This window comes from Dendropsophus ebraccatus, chromosome 5 (assembly GCF_027789765.1).
Source record: "Dendropsophus ebraccatus isolate aDenEbr1 chromosome 5, aDenEbr1.pat, whole genome shotgun sequence".
Classification (NCBI taxonomy): Eukaryota; Metazoa; Chordata; class Amphibia; order Anura; family Hylidae; genus Dendropsophus; species Dendropsophus ebraccatus.
Genome location: NC_091458.1, coordinates 138,944,934 through 138,963,541, shown reverse-complemented (window position 1 = coordinate 138,963,541; position 18,608 = coordinate 138,944,934). Strand labels below are relative to the sequence as shown.

The following is an 18,608-nucleotide window of genomic DNA, read 5'->3' as shown; positions in this document are numbered from 1 at the left end:
ATCATTTAGTTTCTTCTAAGTATTACAAAATAATTCAACATACAAAGCGACATTAGCAATGACAACATTAAGAAGGCATCCATATCCTTGTCTGCACTTATCAAACTCCATTCTTTAAAACACTCTTGGGAACAATAGCTGGTGCATAACATTTCAGAGACACAGATGAAAAATTCTGCCGAAGAATCTAGCAGCTGAATAATACATCTCTAAAACATCCAACCAATTAGCTCGAGAAACCAGTAGATGATTTCTGCTCCATTATAATAAGTCACAATAAATGTCAAAAATAAATCCTCACGACCAACAACGAAACCACACCGTTCCATGCTTGTTATTGGCATGCACCACAATTAGAAAATTAAAGACATGCATTAGATTGTGCCATGATCTCTTCTTTACCTTCTCAGCAGACTGAGCAGTGCCAAAGAAAATTGGAATGAAGGCCAGCCAAACAATGCAGGTCGTATACATGGTGAAACCAATAGGCTTGGCCTCATTAAATGTCTCGGGAACTCCACGGGTTTTGATAGCATAAACAGTGCAGGTTACCATAAGAAGCATGCTGTAGCCCAAAAGGCAAATGAGGGAAAGGTCCGAAATGTCACATTTGAGCACTCCTCGGGCAAGTTGTGGATCTGGCGTGCGCTGGTTCTCGTAATCCACTATTGGTCGAGATGGGTCCACAAAAAACCATACAAGAACACCCAGTAATTGGACAGAAGAAAGACTAGCAGTGATTACCAGCTGGGAAGATGGGCTGATATATTTCGGAGCACTGACCGACCTTTTACCCTGCTCAAAAATTCGGTAGATTCGGTTGGTTTTTGTGAGCAGCGCAGCGTAGCTAATACTCATTCCCAGTCCCAAGAAGACCCGTCTTAGTGAGCAGGTTCCATAACCAGGTTGGGCCACCATAATAAAAGTGTTGACGTAACATAAGAAAATACCAGTTAGAAGGACATAACTTAGTTCTCGACCAGAAGCCTTAACAATGGGAGTATCATTGTATCTCATGAAAGTGCCTACGACTATCAAAGTCGCCAAAATGCCAAGCACGGCAAGAAGTAAGGGAACAACAGCCCATGGAGAACTCCACTCCAGCTTGATCACAGGAATAGGAGTGCAAAATGTGTGGTTCTCATTTGGTCTCATGTGGATAGGACATCTCTTGCAGGTGTAAGCATCAAGCTGGTACTGATAACCTTCACATTTTTCACAATGCCAACAGCAGGGCATCCCTTTTACTACCTTCTTCCGCTCACCTGGAAGGCAAGGCTGGCTGCAGACAGAAGGGGGGATCTGAGGAAAGTGGGAAGAGGTCGGATGTGTGCCAGGCCAGTGCATTCGGTCAATCTTGCAGAGAAATTCAAGGATGGAAAAAGAGGAAAGGATGGATTAGTTTTTGAATAAAATACAATACACATACATCATACAAATGATAAAATATTCTACATTTTATCTATGTACGCATCAATCCTAATGTATTGTACTGTTCCTTTAATTTAGTCAATGTCTTGATTCTCCTCTTACTTTGAGATGAAGATGATCCGCCCATTGTCCAATCACTTTGTATTCTGGGGTTCCATTGTGCATCTGGTACTGGTAGATTTCATAGCGACCGGGGGCATCGCCATTCTCATTAAATGTCACCGGGGTGCCAGCAATTCCTGCAAAGTAATATTACACATAGTAACACATAGTAATATTACACATAGTAACAAATAGTACGCATAGTAATATTACACATAGCACACATAGTAATATTACACATAGTAACACATAGTACACATAGTAATATTACACATAGTAACACATAGTACACATAGTAATATTACACATAGTACACATAGTAATATTACACATAGTAACACATAGTACACATAGTAATATTACACATAGTAACACATAGTACACATAATAATATTACACATAGTACACATAGTACACACAGTAATATTACACATAGTACACATAGTAATATTACACATAGTAACACATAGTACACAGTAATATTACTCATAGTACACATAGTAATATTACACATAGTAACAAATAGTACGCATAGTAATATTACACATAGTACACATAGTAATATTACACATAGTAACACATAGTACACATAGTAATATTACACATAGTACACAGTAATATTACACATAGTAATATTACACATAGTAACTCATAGTACACATAGTAATATTGCACCAAAACTACATAAGGAGAAGTCTGGCGGATTACAAAATCCAGCAGCTGGCAGGGGGAGGGAAGAAATTGACTACAAGTACTAACCTACCTCTCCCCATCCCGCAGTGAGTGGCGCGACCTCCACCGGAAGGAAAAGGCCTGTCCCGGCTGATAGACTGGACGCTCAGCCAATCAGTGACTGAAGGGGCGTTCCGTCGCAGTCACTGATTGGCTAAGCGGCCAGTCCATCAGCTGGGTCGTGATGTGTCAGCTCCGGAGCTCTCAGAGCCCGAAAAGGGGTGCTGTGGTCGGTCCCGCCACTCACCACAGGCACAGGGAGAGGAAAGTCCATACTTGTAATCAATTACCACCCCCCCCCCCCACCCTAATATCCAATTTCCCATTGACTTCAGTGGAGTGCATTATTACATTGAAATTACAGACATATTTTATGCTCAAAATTACGATGATGATGGGAGTTGTAGTATTGAAACAGCTGGAGGGCCAAGGTTCCCTACCGCTGGCCGAATATATATATATATATATATATATATATATATACTTCACAAACAAATAAAAAAATAGAATAAACATATTTGGTATCGTCACATGTTGAACTGTCAAACTATTAAAATATTAAATTATTAATCCTGCATGGTAAATGGCATAAAGGAGGAAACAATATCAAACACCCATGTTTGTCTGTTTACGTGGTCATTATAAGCGTCTGCCTGCCCACATTTATGTCTCCATCCAATAGATTTATCTGGTTTTTAGTCACATCATATTTCAGAAATTACATTCATAAAAAGAAAATCCCACCTGAACTAAAATACCAGTAAAAACTACATATGGCAGAAAAATGAGCCCTCATAGCCCCCCACAGACAGAAAATAAAAGTCACAGGAGTCAGAATTTTTTTTTTTTAAAGGAAAAAAATTGAAATTTTTTTAAGGGTTGTAAAATAAAACAAAAGTCATATAATGTGGGTACCGTTGGAACCCTACTGACCCAAAGACTACAGGTAATATAAACCCCGAAACATTACAAAATGTCTTTTCTTTTCTTTTTAACTTTTTACAGCTTCATTGTACATTTTGTGGTAAAATTTAATGTCATTACAAAGTATGATTGTTCCTGCAAAACAAGCCCTCATTATGGCTCTGTAGATTCTTTCAAATGAACTAGCGTCAGAAAGTTATATAGATTTGTAATTAATTCTCATTTACATAAATCTCCAGTCTTCCAGTACTTATGATCTGCTGTGTGTCTTGCAGGAAGTGGTATATTCTTTCCAGTCTGACACAGTGCTCTCTGCTGCCACCTCTGTCCATGTCAGGAACTGTCCAGAGCAGTAGAAAATCCCCATAGAAAACCTCTCCCGCTCTGGACAGTTCCTGACATGGACAGAGGTGGCAGCAGAGAGCAGTGTCTCAGAGTGGAAAGAATACTCCACTTCTGCAAGACATATAGAAGCTGATAAGTACTAGAAGACTGGAGATTTTTTAAATAGAAGTAAATTACAAATCTATATAAATTTCTGACACCAGTTGATTTGAAAGAAAAAATTTAGCTCGAATTCTTCTTTAGGTTACAAACCCACTTGGCGGGTCTGCAGCGAGTCTCCATGCTGCGTTTTTGCAGCGAGACTCGCTGCAGATCCCGGCCCTATACTTTTAATGGCAGACAAACACGCAGCAGGGATGTACATCCCTGCTGCGAGTTTGTCTGCAGCCCTCCCCATTAACCCCCCGGCCGCCGGAGCTGATACTTCACCTGATCCCGGCTCCGGCGGTTCCCGATGTCTTCAGCAAGCCGGAGCGGGGACCAGGTGAAGTATATGCTCCAGCCAGCCCCGCAGCCCCGGCCGCCCGATCGGCCCCCCGCAGCCCCGGCCGCCCCCCCGCAGCCCCGGCCGCCCGATCGCCCCCCCGCAGCCCCGGCCGCCCGATCGCCCCCCCGCAGCCCCGGCCGCCCGATCGCCCCCCCGCAGCCCCGGCCGCCCGATCGTCCCCCCGCAGCCCCGGCACCCGATCGCGGCAGGGGGGCGTGTAAGCGATCGGTGCTGCGGGGGGGGGCGATCGGGCGGCCGGGGCTGCGGGGGGGGCGATCGGGCTGCGGGGGGGGGGGCGATCGGGCGGCCGGGGCTGCGGGGGGACGATCGGGCGGCCGGGGCTGCGGGGGGGCGATCGGGCGGCCGGGGCTGCGGGGGGGGCGGCCGGGACTGCGGGGCGATCAGGGCTGCAGGGGGGCCGGGCAGGATATACATTACCAGGTCCCCGCTCCTGCTTGCTTCGGCGGCTCCCGGCACGTTCTGCCCGGCCAATCAGTGCGCTGCCCTGCCGCAGCGCACTGATTGGCCGGGCGGGCCGTGAAGACACCGGGAGCCCCGAAGCAAGCAGGAACGGGGACCCGGTAATGTATAATGTCCGGCGGCCGGGGGGTTAATGGGGCGGGCTGCAGACAAAATCGCAGCAGGGATGTACATCCCTGCTGCGAGTTTCTCTGCTATTGAAAGTATAGGGCCAGGATCTGCAGCGAGTCTCGCTGCAAAAACGCAGCAAGGAGACTCGCTGCAGATCCGGCAAGTGGGTTTGTACCCTTAATAAGGTTGTCAATGAAAATAATAATTTTTATACAACAGAGTGCTGCAATGTATCTGATATACAAGCAATGATTAAAAAATAAATAAAAAAAGAACAAAGCTGCTTGAACTGTCATTCAAATTGAAGCAGACAATAGCGTGCTTGTACCAGTCATGAAGCAAATATGAAATGGCAAATCTTAGATGTGAAGTCTAATAGGCTCTAAGCAGGAACGTCAAGTTATCCAGCCATGCTTGGATTTGTCTATTTCCTCCGACTATAATGTTGGCCTATACATTATTTCAGCCATGTTACAGTATATGCATATGTGTTTCTGTATGATGTGTAATCCACTCCAGTAAATGAGTCTGTCTGTCCTGTTCACCTGTCTATGAGTTTGTCTGACTGACCCATTTCTGTCTCTTTATGTAGTCATCAGACGAGCCTGCCTGCCTACATTTATGTCTCTGTCCAATTTATTTCTCCAGTTTGCTATGCATACATCTGTATTTCTACTACATCTATAGACGCCTTAGGGGTAGAACTAACAAGAGCAATATTTGGATCAGGCATTGTAAGTGGACTCTATTGTTCAAAGATAACAATATCAATATTCTTGTAGTTTCCTACAGGTTGGAAGAAAAAGTTTATGAATAATGAAGGATTAAAGCTGGCGACTGTTTTTTACTTTGGAGAATAATCCATATTTAGGTCAGGTATGTTACAGACATGCCGTAGTTATCCACCGTGCCGATCAGCGCCCGAATCTCCTGGTGTTCTCTACTACCATTGGCAGTGTCGGACTGAGGTATCTGGGGCCCACCAAAGGAAATGATCCTGGGTGCCCACCAACAAAGAACCAGTGGGAAATGACATGTCAGTCAGTGTTACTGCAGGTTCTGAGCTGGAGGCCCACCGGAGCATTCTCCAGTCCTCCGTTAAAGGGGTTATCCAGTGTGGGGGCACTTTTTGGGGGGGACCAGGGAGGAGGTGGCTGAAATAAAAGACGTCCACTCACCTCCCCGGTTCCAGCGGCGGGTCACTCATCGCGGCGCTCCGATCCCTGGTTCTCGGCCGCTTCCTGATGTCTGACGCCGCCCGAGTGAAGGAGGCGGGATCCGATTGAAGTCCGCTCGGATCCCGCCTCCTTCACTGAGTGGCTGAGCGGCCCTGAGACGTAGCGTCTCGGGCGGCGTCAGACACCAGGAAGCGGCCGGGGACCGGAGCACCGCGATGAGTGACCCGCCGCTGGAACCGGGGAGGTGAGTGGACGTCTTTTATTTAAGCCACCTTCTCCCCGGTCCCCCCCAAAAAGTGCCCCCACACTGGATAACCCCTTTAAGCCAGTCTGGCACTGGCCATTGGACCTCCAATTGCTCCAGCAAATTACATGATTGTCTATATTCCTCGGCAGAGCAATGCTATGTGTGCCCCTTGGTGTCATATTTTTTACTTTGGTGCAAACATACATATAAAAAATTTCCATTGCTGGGTTAACACTATGCAAAAATGAGGTCCGTCTTTCATAATACCGGACATCACTGCACAAACAACCTCCCTTGTTTTTGAAATAACAGACATTATTTGCACAACAACGGCCGTTATTATGAAAGACGGATGTGATTTTTACATAGTGTGAACCTAGAAGGTTTATGTTTTCTTATGTTTCTTACAATGTTCTGACATAAGTCGTCTGTACCTGTAAAATTGACATTTCGAATATACTTCAATAGTTCGTTGCCATCCACCGGGTCCATGCGGCTGCACAATCCCACACTTCCGGGACACACAGCTCTGTGCATGTTATGAAGAGCGTGAGCCATTGCATACACAGCATCAATGACAAACTGCACCTTGCCTTCCTGTTCATACGCAGACCCCACACCGATCCTCTCCTGATCTGTGCAAAAGAAAGACGCAAATCAATACTTCTCCTTTATAAATAACATTTTAAACAATAAAAAAGTAAGGAGGTGTAGGCATCAAAAGACGAAGGGAAAAGACAAAAAGGGCACTGGGAGCTCTTAAAGCGTCTAACACAACAAAGTCGATTTTGTTGCTCGGCATGTCTCTCCGACTCCATGAGTGTTCAGACCCTGACCCATCGCGAGAATGAGCTGGGAAACTCCGCGCTCAGCTCATTCCTCTCCCGGCTCTCCTGTGTCAGGACTCATAATAAAAGTTGGACTCATAATATGAGTTGGACTCATAATAAAAGTCTATTAGGGTTATTTCCTTTCACTGACCGAGCGGGGAGTGGACTGTGCGGCAGCGCTGACTTCTCCTGGCTTGTCCTCACGATTGGTACTAGTCTGAACCCTCAGATCCAGGCCAATCAAAAATTTTTTACATGCTCTAAACATAAACAGTTCCCTTAGGAGTATTGGGTGACCAAGAGCAGGTGATTCAGTTTTAGGCTACGTTCCCACTTCGGGAACATCTTGGGCAAACGTGGTGTCTCGTAAATAGACGCCCGCTGATAGGGATCATGATTATTATTAGCAGTCGTCTATCTTACGTGTGTAAGCCACGTTCGCCTGATATGTTCCCCAAGTAGGAAACTACTGTATCCTCACTCAGATTTGTGTTCGAAGAGGTCATTCAAGGAAAAGCAAAGATATAAATGTGTAATCAGTAGAGGATTCATCAATAATTAATAGCTATTTATTATGTGGGCCATAAGTCAAAAAATTGGGCCAGATATAGCTTCAATAATTGCTTCAAAGAAAGCATTATAAATGTAAGATAGTGGACAGGGCTTAGCATGACTGGGATTTGGCCTCCCGTGTACCTGTACTCAGACATTGGTGGGTGACTGGCTCACACAACATACATAGGCACTTTCCAATTGTGTGTAAGCTCTTGTGTCCCCCCAGTCCTCCTAGTGTGCAAGCTCTTGTGTCCCCCCAGTCCTCCTAGTGTGTAAGCTCTTGTGTCATCCCCACTCTACCTAGTGTGTAAGCTCTTGTGTCCCCCCTGTCGGACAGTCCTCCTAGTGTGTAAGCTGTTATGTCACCCCCAGTCCTTCTAGTGTGTAAGCTCTTCTGTCCCCCAAGTCCTCCTAGTGTGTAAGCTGTTGTATCACCCCCTGTCCTCCTAGTGTGTGAGCTCTTGTGTCACCCCCAGTCCTCCTAGTGTGTAAGCTCTTGTGTCACCCCCAGTCCTCCTAGTGTGCAAGCTCTTGTGTCACCCCCAGTCCTCCTGGTGTGTAAGCTCTTGTGTCACACCCAGTCCTCCTACTGTGTAAGCTCTTGTGCCCCCCAGTCCTCCTAGTGTGCAAGCTCTTGTGTCCCCCCAGTCCTCCTAGTGTGTAAGCTCTTGTGTCACCCCCAGTCCTCCTGGTGTATAAGCTCTTGTGCCCCCCCCCAGTCCTCCTAGTGTGTAAGCTGTTGTGTCATCCCCAGTCCTCCTAGTGTGTAAGCTCTTGTGTCCCCCCAGTCCTCCTAGTGTGTAAACTCTTGTGTCCCCCCCAGTCCTCCTAGTGTGTAAGCTCTTGTGTCACCCACAGTCCTCCTAGTGTGTAAGCTCTTGTATCACCCCCAGTCCTCCTAGTGTGTAAGCTCTTGTGTCCCCCCAGTCCTCCTAGTGTGTAAGCTCTTGTGTCACCCGCAGTCCTCCTAGTGTGTAAGCTCTTGTATCACCCCCAGTCCTCCTAGTGTGTAAGCTGTTGTGTCACCCCCAGTCCTCCTAGTGTGTAAGCTCTTGTATCACCCCCAGTCCTCCTAGTGTGTAAGCTCTTGTCACCCCCAGTCCTCCTAGTGTGTAAACTCTTGTCATCCCCAGTCCTACTAGTCTGTAAGCTCTTGTGTCCCCCCCAGTCCTCTTAGTGTGTAAGCTGTTTTGTCACCCCCAGTCCTCCTAGTGTGTAAGCTCTTGTGTTAGCCTCAGTCCTCCTAGTGTGTAAGCTCTTGTGTCAACCCCAGTCCTCCTAGTGTGTAAGCTTGTGTCACCCCCTGTCCTCCTGGTGTGTAAGCTCTTGTGTCAACCCCAGTCCTCCTAGGGTGTAAGCTTGTGTCACCCCCAGTCCTCCTAGTCTGTAAGCTCTTGTCACCCCCAGTCCTCCTAGTGTGTAAGCACTTGTGTCAGCCCCAGTCCTCCTAGTGTGTAAGCTCTTGTGTCACCCCCTGTCCTCCTGGTGTGTAAGCTCTTGTCACCCCCAGTCCTCCTAGTGTGTAAGCACTTGTGTCAGCCCCAGTCCTCCTAGTGTGTAAGCTCTTGTGTCACCCCCTGTCCTCCTGGTGTGTAAGCTCTTGTCACCCCCAGTCCTCCTGGTGTGTAAGCTCTTGTGTCACCCCCAGTCCTCCTAGTGTGTCAGCTTGTGTCACCCCCAGTCCTCCTAGTGTGTAAGCTCTTGTGAGCAGGCCCCTCACTACTTTATGTATTTCTACTTTATGTATGTATTTAGTTAATTCTGTAATGTGTGCATGTAAATGTAAACCCTGTATTGTGTGTAAAAAAAAAGCTATACAAATAAATATCATTATTGTTGTTATTATTATTATTACCATTATTATTCAGCTTTTTAAAATTGCTGCCTACAAACATCACATTATATCATCACATCAATGCTAGGTACAATTCATACTGTCTGACAACCATCGTGCGAAGTCTACATAACTCACGGATGTGCTTTACTATTAATCTGACATATTTGCTCACATACGGATTAGCTAAACAGGTTACTGCAGCTCAGCTGCCCTTCACTTGAATAGGAGCCGATCCGCAGTCCACGCTGCCATCACTGTAAATAGAGACAACTGTTTCCGGCTTTGTTCACTGTGTGATCAGCAGGGGTGTGGGGTGTCACCACCTCAGCAATCAGTGACTGATTACCTATCCTGAGGATAGTCATGAGTCTGTTTTGCCTTGGAAACTGTTAAAGGGGTACTCCGACTAATCAACAGGTGTCATAACGTTATAGAAATTAGTAAAGATATAGATTAATTAGACGTAAATTTCTGCTCTATATAACTTTATGACACCTGTTGATTTAAAAGATTTTTTTTCCCTCTTGAGAACCCTTTTAATAAAAGTCTAAATCAAAAGTAATAAGCTATTGAAGTAAGACATACATGAAATCATTGGCTTTACAGTGAATATGAAAAACACTGTCACTTAAATAAGTGTAACCAAAATGGCAACTTTAGGCTATGTCTCTTATTTTGACGGCCGACTTTTATCATTAAAATGACGTCCGTCTTTTTGTTTGCGGTGTGAACATAACCTAAAGCAATATAAAAACTGCTTTTATATAGGTAGTAAAGTTTGTGTTAGTCTGAAACAAACTTTAAACGATGCAGGCATTTAGATGTTTTACTGCGGTTCCAAAAAGTTGGTTATCATTAGAGAAGAGCGAACCTCGACCATCCTCAAATCTATCCGAACCCGAGCATTCGGCATAGCGGGGACTGCTGAAGTTGGATAAAGCTCTTAAGCTGTCTGGAAAACATTAATACATGGATATGTTCTCCACGTATCCTTAGGGCTTTATCCAAGTTCAGCAGCCCCCACTATGCCGAATGCTCGGGTTCGGATAGACTCGAGCATGCTCGAGGTTCGCTCATCTCTAGTTATCATACTTACCTATCCGCACTCCCCTGATGTCCTTCTCTATTGCTATCCCGTCTTCTCCAGTGATAGCACGCTCAGCCAATTGCAGGCCCACCGAGATGGGACAGCACCGCGGCCAGTGATTGGCTGAGTGGGTTGTCACTTTACAGACGACTGAGACACCAGAGACCCACAAGACGAGACTGGGGGGAGCGTGGATAGCTAAGAATATCTTTTATTTTTTAAATGTGCGACCAATATCTGCCGGAACTTGTTCTGAACTTGGCAAAAATTTTGGTTAGGTAGCACACCAAACCTTTTGCAAAGGCTCAAGTCGCTCATCTCTAGTAGTAGGAAATAAATAGCTAAGCATTTACTATATTGCTTTATGGTACAATTAAACAATTTTAATCTTTTGTAATAAATTCGTGGGGAAAAAAAGAACAGAATAGGAAATATTTAAATAAAATAAGCAAAAATATATGGAAAAAAAAAAAACACAGAAAAAAGTAGTCTAATTCTACTCTACATCTTAGATTTTACTAACTGCTACGAATTAATGCCCAAAAGCACCAAAGAGCTAGAGGACAATCCCACTTTGGCCTAATACAGTCTGTATACACAGATAGTGTGCAATAGAACAGATTATAGGAACTCCTGGCATCATACATCATTATGATGCCAGGAGCTCTGAAACTTCAAATCTTAAAGATTTAAACTCCAAGAGGGAGATTTATCAAAAATGTGTAAAGTAAAACTGGCTCAGTCGCCCCTAGCAACCAATCAGATTCCACCTTTCATTCCTCACAGACTCTTTGGAAAATGAAAGGTGAAATCTGATTGGTTGCTAGGGGTGACTGAGCCAGTTTCACTTTACACCATGTTTGATAAATCTCCCCCCGAGAGTTTAAATCTTTGTGGTACTGTACTGACACAGCCACACGGGTGCGTAATGCAAGCCTGAGGTTCTTACTTACTGGTGCACTTCTTTCCATGGCCGCCTCTGCGTAGTGCATTTCGGCTTAATCGGCAGTGAAAATTGTCCTCCCAGAATTCAGCAAACCAAACGTTCCTCCTATTATTATCTAGTGTCCGACTAGTAAAATAACGGTCAAACCCTAAATAAGAAGAAAATGAACATATATCATGAAATTAGAGGATAAAAGGGTAAGACCGCAATGTTTATAACCAAAGGCAAAATGTGTGGGTGAGTAAACCTCGGACTGAAGCCCGCCGGGGTAGTATAGTAACTGCGCCTTCTGCCACTTCCTCTTGCTGAAGCACCGGAGAAATCTTTGATCCCCAGCTGTCAGAGCCAACCCACATGAAGTGTCCAGTTTGATTCGCTCTTTTTGCTGCTGCAAGTACTCGCCTGTAAAATAGTAAAAAAGGAACATAAACCAATGCAAAATTTCTAAATGTAGCTTAAATCAGAAAGGAAAAAAACACTGGACCCAAATCCCCCTTTGTGCAGGAAGGTGGATTAATTCGAACCACCGTGCCACTATACACACATGGCTTCTTTATCAGGGTGCGGTAAAATAACATGCTAAATATCAATGTTGCAAGATCATGAGAAATAATTTTCATTAATTACCATTTAGCATTTTTCGCGGATCCTGCGGATGGGAAAGCTCTATTGTGGACTCTTTCTCTGCCCGGCATCATGTATCACTATGATGCTGGGAGCAGGGAAAGTGTTTGAATCTCCGCGACATTACAGTCCCGCAAAGGTTGAAACACTTTCCCCGTTCCTGGCATCATAGTAATACATGATGCCAGGCAGGAAAAGAGTTCACTACAAGGCTTTCCCATTGGACGTGGGAATGCCCTCAGATAATGTTCCCACAATGTCTTTTTTTCACTTAAAAAAGACATTGTGTGAACAGAGCCTATTAAATAGCTTGGCTATCAGGTGGGCAGGGCTCATGCGCCAATTTAACTTAATTTTTCTTGGCCATACAATACATGAAAAAAATGTGCGGCCAAATAATTATATATTTTTTAAACAGCTTGTGAAACAGATGTGAACAACCGCTGAACAAGTATTTGCTTATTAGGCCACGATCACACAATGTTTTTTGACTGTCTGACGGACCTTCTTTTGGATGACCATCATTTCGCACCCAAAAAACGGATGTTATTTAAAAAATAAACGACCATCAAACAGCCAAAAAAGGACATTGTGAGGTTGTGGCCTATATCAAATGAATGCTGGATCTATTGGCCTGTTCATCCAATTCCTTACACTAGCTTTTTAGTGGTGTAATGTAGATTGCCGTGTAGTATACAGTACAAATATATCAACATAATTTAGCAAGAAGCCTTAAAGCCCGGGAATCAAAAAATACAGCACTAATAAAATAGCCCTTATAATGGAGCTAAGCACAAATTATGAGAAATAAAAATGTAGCCTGTTCTACCAAAACATATTCTAAGTCCATGACCACACAAAGTCTTTATTTGGCCGTCTGACAGCCTTTTTTTTTTTTTTTAAACAGCCATCATTTGACCCAGATCACAGATGGCTTCAAGGCTTGTGGAGTGTCCCTGGAGCCGGCTGTGATCTCAGTGGGCGACACAAAGATGTCTGCATCCCTGCATCCCGCTCTCATTCCTGAGAGATGGACGCAGCCAGGTAAGAATTCCTTTAACATTACCCTGGAAATCCATATGTTTAGCAAGATACACATATTAGGCCACGAACACACAACGGATGTTTTTGACTGTTTGACGGCTGTAATTTCAAGCCCAAATAAAGACTGCTTTTTAAAAACAATGGCCATTATTTGTGGAGAAACCAGTGTCGTTTTGAAATAACGGCCAATATGTGGCTGCAAGATTATGGCCATCCAAAAAAACGGCTGTCAAACAAATACGTTGTGTGGTCTTGGCCTAACACTGAGATACTGACCCTGAAATACTATATTTTCCTGCGTATAAGACTACCTTTTAACCTAAGAAATTTTCTCAAAAGTCAGGGGTCGTCTTATAAGCCAGGTGTCGTCTTATAGGGTGGGTGCTGAAAAACTTCAGAACTGGACTAGAGAATCTGGGGTTGCCACAAACAGCCACATCCCCATCGTATATGGTGATTGAATAAAGGGCAGAGCAAGCTGCAGGCGTCCAGGGTATGGAAAAAAGACATACTGTAGGGTGGCGCCTCAGTCACCAACCTTGCCCGCCCTTGTATCCTACCGGTATTACTGTACCTCCTTCTCTGCCTCTCAGATTTCACTGCTGTGTGATGTTTTTTATTCATTTTTATTTGGTATGCGTCAGAAGAGGGGGTCGTAGGGGTCGGGGTAGTCTTATACAGCGAGTATATCCCAAACTTATACGCCGGATTGTGCATTACAAACAGCAAACATAGCGGCAATGTCACCTCCATATTGGTCTGTGCACATGGCCTAAACTGATGAAAAAACGATATCCATATATAACATGCATATGGTTATGAAAAATAACTTTGTTAAGTTCCTTAGGTGCCAGCTTGGTTTTTCTTAACCATCAGCATTTAATCTAATGAGCAGTCTTTTGTCAGCCTGAATGAATAGTGAAGGTGTGACAAACAAGGTAAGAAAATCCTGATAATTATTTGACATATATGGATAGCACTCCGAGGTTCACACTGTGCTATATATAGGGGCTGCAATAACATAGGGAAAGTGTTATATAGGTGCCCTAGAATGGTATAAAGGGGAGAATTAAAACATGAAAAACTCTGATGATTCATCATCTCCTGCTCTTTAGAAATTGTACTCGGCTTCCACAATAGAAATTCGGGGTTAGATTTTTTTTTATATAACTGCAGGGAGTTTTAGAGTTTAGGAGGTAGACAGCTGATTCTTTATTCAGATTTTTTTGGAAGCTACGAAGCTTTGAAATCCATTCAATGCAGCTGCTGGTATAGCAAGAGAAGGATAAAGCGTTCACGGGATGCCAGTCACTTCATCGCTACTGACTGAGCAGCAGCGACTTCAGGCAAGGCTCACACACAGTAAAATAACAGCAAAACACGGTGGTAAAATAAGGAAACAATTAGAGATGAGCAAACGTGCTCGTCCGAGCTTGGTACTCGATCGAGTATTGGGGTACTCGATGGTACTCGTTACTCGGACGAGCATCTCGCAATACTCGAGGAAATCTCATCATCTGTTTCCTGTAAGTTTGCATGCTTTTTCGCAGCCAATAAACATGCAGGAGACTCTTTGGAACATCCTGCGATGACATGGGACCCATACATGTCGATAGCAGCGATTGGTTGGCCAGATCAGATGACCCTGCCATATAAAACTCGGCGCCGGCAGTGCTCGCTTCAGACGCATGCTGTGAGAGATCAGGGACAGAGCTGGTCAGGGTGAGTGTCAGTGTAGGATATAGCGTTCCAGTAGGCAGGGTATATACTAACAATATAAACAAACAGCCCTTTTCAGGGCTTAAAAGCTTTTATTCATACTATTACTACAGACTGCTGGCTGGGAGTTGCAGTGCTGCTACTGCGATTTAACCAGCACACTGTGGTGACCGGCTGCTGGCAGAAAGAGGACATTAGGTGTTGTATACACACCCCTAAGAAGTGCTCAGTGTACTCCTTTTTGATTTTGGGGCTGGTGGTCCTGGTGTACTGCACTGTATAGCTGGGAGTTGTAGTGCATCTCGCATAGAACTTACTTCACTGCTCATATTGTATTGGGGTGACAAAGCGTGTACAGTTGGTGCACATACCAGATAGCACCACCTAAACTAGTGTGTATTGCACTGTATAGCTGGGAGTTGTAGTGCATAGAACTTACTTCACTGCTCATTGTATTGGGGCGACAGAAAGTGTGTACAGTTGTTGCCCATACCAGATAGCACCACCAAGCCCCCCCCCCCCAACTAGTGTGTACTGCACTGTATAGTTGGGATATGTAGTGCATCCTGCATAGAACTTACTTCACTGCTCATTGTATTGGGGTGACAAAGTGTGTACAGTTGTTGCCCATACCAGATAGCACCATAGAGCCCCACCGAACCATTGGTTAGTACAACTATTTTTCAAGATGTCTGTATTTCATACGCAAAGGCCTATCTCAATTCCATACTGTGCAGTGTCCATCAAATGGTGAACCCCAGGGGTAAGGGTCGAGGGCGCGGGGCGTGGGGTTCCAAGTGATGAGGTTTCTGGAGGCCGTGTTTCAGGGCAGGGTGACACAGCAGCACCTGTTGAGGAGGTAGCAGTGGCACACCGCAAACGTCCACTCCCACTAGTTTCTTTGACCAACTTACGGGGTCTTAAGGTAGACAGTTATTGAAACCACAGCAGTGTGAACAGGTGATCACGTGGATAGCGGACAATGTGTCCAATAACTTATCCACCACCCAGTCTTCAACGCAGTCCGCCCACGCTACCCAAGGGAGTGGAACCCTTGCTCCATTAGCTCAGCCTCCTTCCCTACAGCCTGGCCCCTCCAGGGAAAGAAGGGATTCAGATCCACCACTATGCTCCCAGGAACTGTTTTCTGGACCCTTCCCTGAGTAAGAGCAACCGGAGCAGTCGATCTGTCCTGATGCCCAAACTATGCAGCTCACGCAGTCAGTGGGTGATGAGAGTGGGGACTTGCAAGCGGGGTTGGAAGAGGTGTCTGATGATGACGATGAAACCTTGTTGTCGGACAGTGAAGTTGTTGTCATGGATGTAACTCAAAGTGAGGAGCTGGTGGATGAGGACGAGGTGACTGACCCGAGCTGGGTAGATAAGCCTAGTGAAGACAGTGCTTCTGAGGGGGAGGCAAGTTCACCTGTAGGACCGGTGGGAAGATGAAGAGGGGTGGGCAGAGGGAGAGGCAGGGGCAGAGTGAGTAGATCAGCAACTGTTTCACGGAGTCAAACTCCCGTGGCCAGGGCTAGATGTTCCGAAGTCTGGAGGTTTTTTAAAGAAACTGCGGATGACCGACGGACTGTAGTGTGCAACGTGTGCCACGCCAGGATCAGCAGGGGAGCCACCACTAACAGCCTAACCACTACCAGCATGCGCAGGCATATGAGTGATAAACACCCCACTCAGTGGAACCAAGACCGTTCAGTGACTGCAAGTCGCACCCCTGCTCCTTCCCCTGTGTCAGGTGCTGGCTCTGTCAGTCCCCCCGCCCAGGCCCCAGGCACGAGTGCCTCCCGCCCTACACGCACCCCTTCACCTCCACTATGCTCCACACCCTCCAGCAAGGTGTCCAAGCGCAGCGTTCAACTGTCCCTGAAGCAGACCTTTGCACGGAAGCGCAATTACACTGCCACTCACCCGCATGCACAAGCCCTAAATGTGCACATAGGCAAACTGCTGAGCTTGGAGATGCTTGGAGGCTTTTAGGAACCTCATGGCGGTGGCTGTCCCTTGGTACTCTGTCCCCAGCCACCACTCCTTTCACGGTGTGCCGCCCCAGCCCTACACCAGCACGTGTCGGATAACATCATCCGTGCCCTGACCAACGCGGTCAGCGACAAGGTCCACCTAACCACGGACACGTGGACAAGTGCTGGCGGGCAGGGAAACTATATCTCCCTGACGGCACATTGGGTCAACTTGGTGGAGGCTGGGACAGAGTCTGACCCTGGTTCCGCTCATGTGCTGCCCACCCCGAGGATTGCAGGGCCTACCTCGGTTGCGGTCTCTCATGAGTCATACACCTCTTTCTCCTCCTCTCCTTCCTCCTCCTCTCTATTACCTTCCACGAGCATGTCGCCTCCATCTCGTAGCATCAGCAGTGCAGTGGGTAAGCGCCAACAGGCGGTGTTGAAACTGCTGAGCTTAGGCGACAAGAGACACACGGCCCAAGAGGTGTTGCAGGGCTTCACGGTGCAGTCAGATTTTTGGCTGGCTCCACGGAGCTTCAAACCAGGCATGGTTGTGTGTGACAACGAGCGAAACCTGGGGGCGGCTCTGCAACTCGGCAGCCTCACACATGTACCATGCCTGGCTCACGTGTTCAACCCAGTGGTGCAGCGGTTTCTTAAGACCTACCCCAATTTGTCTGACTTGCTCACCAAGGTGCGGCGCATCTGTGCACATTTCCGCAAGTAAACCACGGATGCTGCCACCCTTAGGGCAGTGCAAAGGCGCTTGCAACTGCCGGCTCACAGACTGCTGTGCGAAGTGCCCACAAGGTGGTATTTTACCTTCCAGATGGTAGCCAGGGTTTACCAGCAACGCAGAGCCATTGTGGAACTCCAGATGTCAACCTCGGTGCAAAGCGATAGTCAGGTCAGTCAGCTACCTCAAATCTACAATGAGGAGTGGACGTGGATGTCTGCTATCTGTCAGGCACTGGGCCCCTTTGAGGAGTCAACACAGATGGTCAGCGGAGATGACGCCATCATCAGCCTCACCATCCTGCTGCTGTGTCTGCTTCAAACCTCCCTGCTCAGCCTGAAGACTGACACTTTGCCTTCGTCTCAGGAGACGGGTGAAGAACAGCCGTCGCTAGATAGCCAGACCACCCTGACATCAGTTTCTCAACACCGAGTAGAGGATGAGGAGGATGAAGAAGAGGAGGAAGAGGAGCAGACTGTTGCCGCCACTGAAGAGGGTACCCATGCTCGATCCTTACTTGGTGAGCGTGTATGGCCTGAAGAGGGTGAATCGGTGGAGGATGAGGAGGAGGAGGAGGAGGAGGAGGAAATTGAGGCTAGTCAGGAGAGGGAGTTCTTGCGTGTTGGGACCCTGGCGCACATGGCTGACTTTATGTTAGGCTGTCTTTAAACCCAGGACTCCAGCGCTGCAAGGCTACAGTGCTAACCACTGTGCCACCGTGCTGCCCTTGCCTCCATGTTGACTACTGCTGGGCCTTTACTGGCATCCATGTTGACTACTGCTGACTACTGTGGTGCCTGCCCTTGCCTCCATGTTGGCTACTGCCTGGCCTTAACTGGCATCCATGTTGACTACTGCTGACTACTGGTGTGCCTGCCCTTGCCTCCATGTTGGCTACTGCTGGGCCTTAACTGTCATCCATGTAGACTACTGCTGGGCCTTAACTAGCATCCATGTTGACTACTGCTGACTACTGGTGTGCCTGCCCTTGCCTCCATGTTGGCTACTGCTGGGCCTTAACTGGCATCCATGTTGACTACTGTTGACTACTGTGGTGCCTGCCCTTGCCTCTATGTTGGCTACTGCTGGGCCTTAACTGGCATCCATGTTGACTACTGCTGACTACTGGTGTTCCTCCATGTTGGCTACTGCTGATCCTGCCTGGCCTCCATGTTAACTACTGTTGCTCCTGCCTGGCCTCCATGTTGGTTACTGTT

The 18,608-nt window shown here is 46.5% G+C and overlaps 1 protein-coding gene across 2 annotated transcripts in view; it reads right to left on the bottom strand.

Annotated features, from left to right (window-relative positions):
- The window catches only part of GRM4 (glutamate metabotropic receptor 4), an 88,024-nt gene that overhangs the window by 16,119 nt on the left and 53,297 nt on the right, over positions 1 to 18,608 (bottom strand). For both annotated transcript variants that reach the window (XM_069972576.1, XM_069972575.1), the window contains exons 4-8: positions 11,540 to 11,694; positions 11,300 to 11,440; positions 6,472 to 6,672; positions 1,534 to 1,670; positions 403 to 1,356 (exon numbers count right to left, since the gene is read on the bottom strand). In XM_069972576.1, the coding sequence (XP_069828677.1) occupies positions 403 to 1,356; positions 1,534 to 1,670; positions 6,472 to 6,672; positions 11,300 to 11,440; positions 11,540 to 11,694 (1,588 nt within the window). The remainder of the gene's footprint in view (positions 1 to 402; positions 1,357 to 1,533; positions 1,671 to 6,471; positions 6,673 to 11,299; positions 11,441 to 11,539; positions 11,695 to 18,608) is intronic.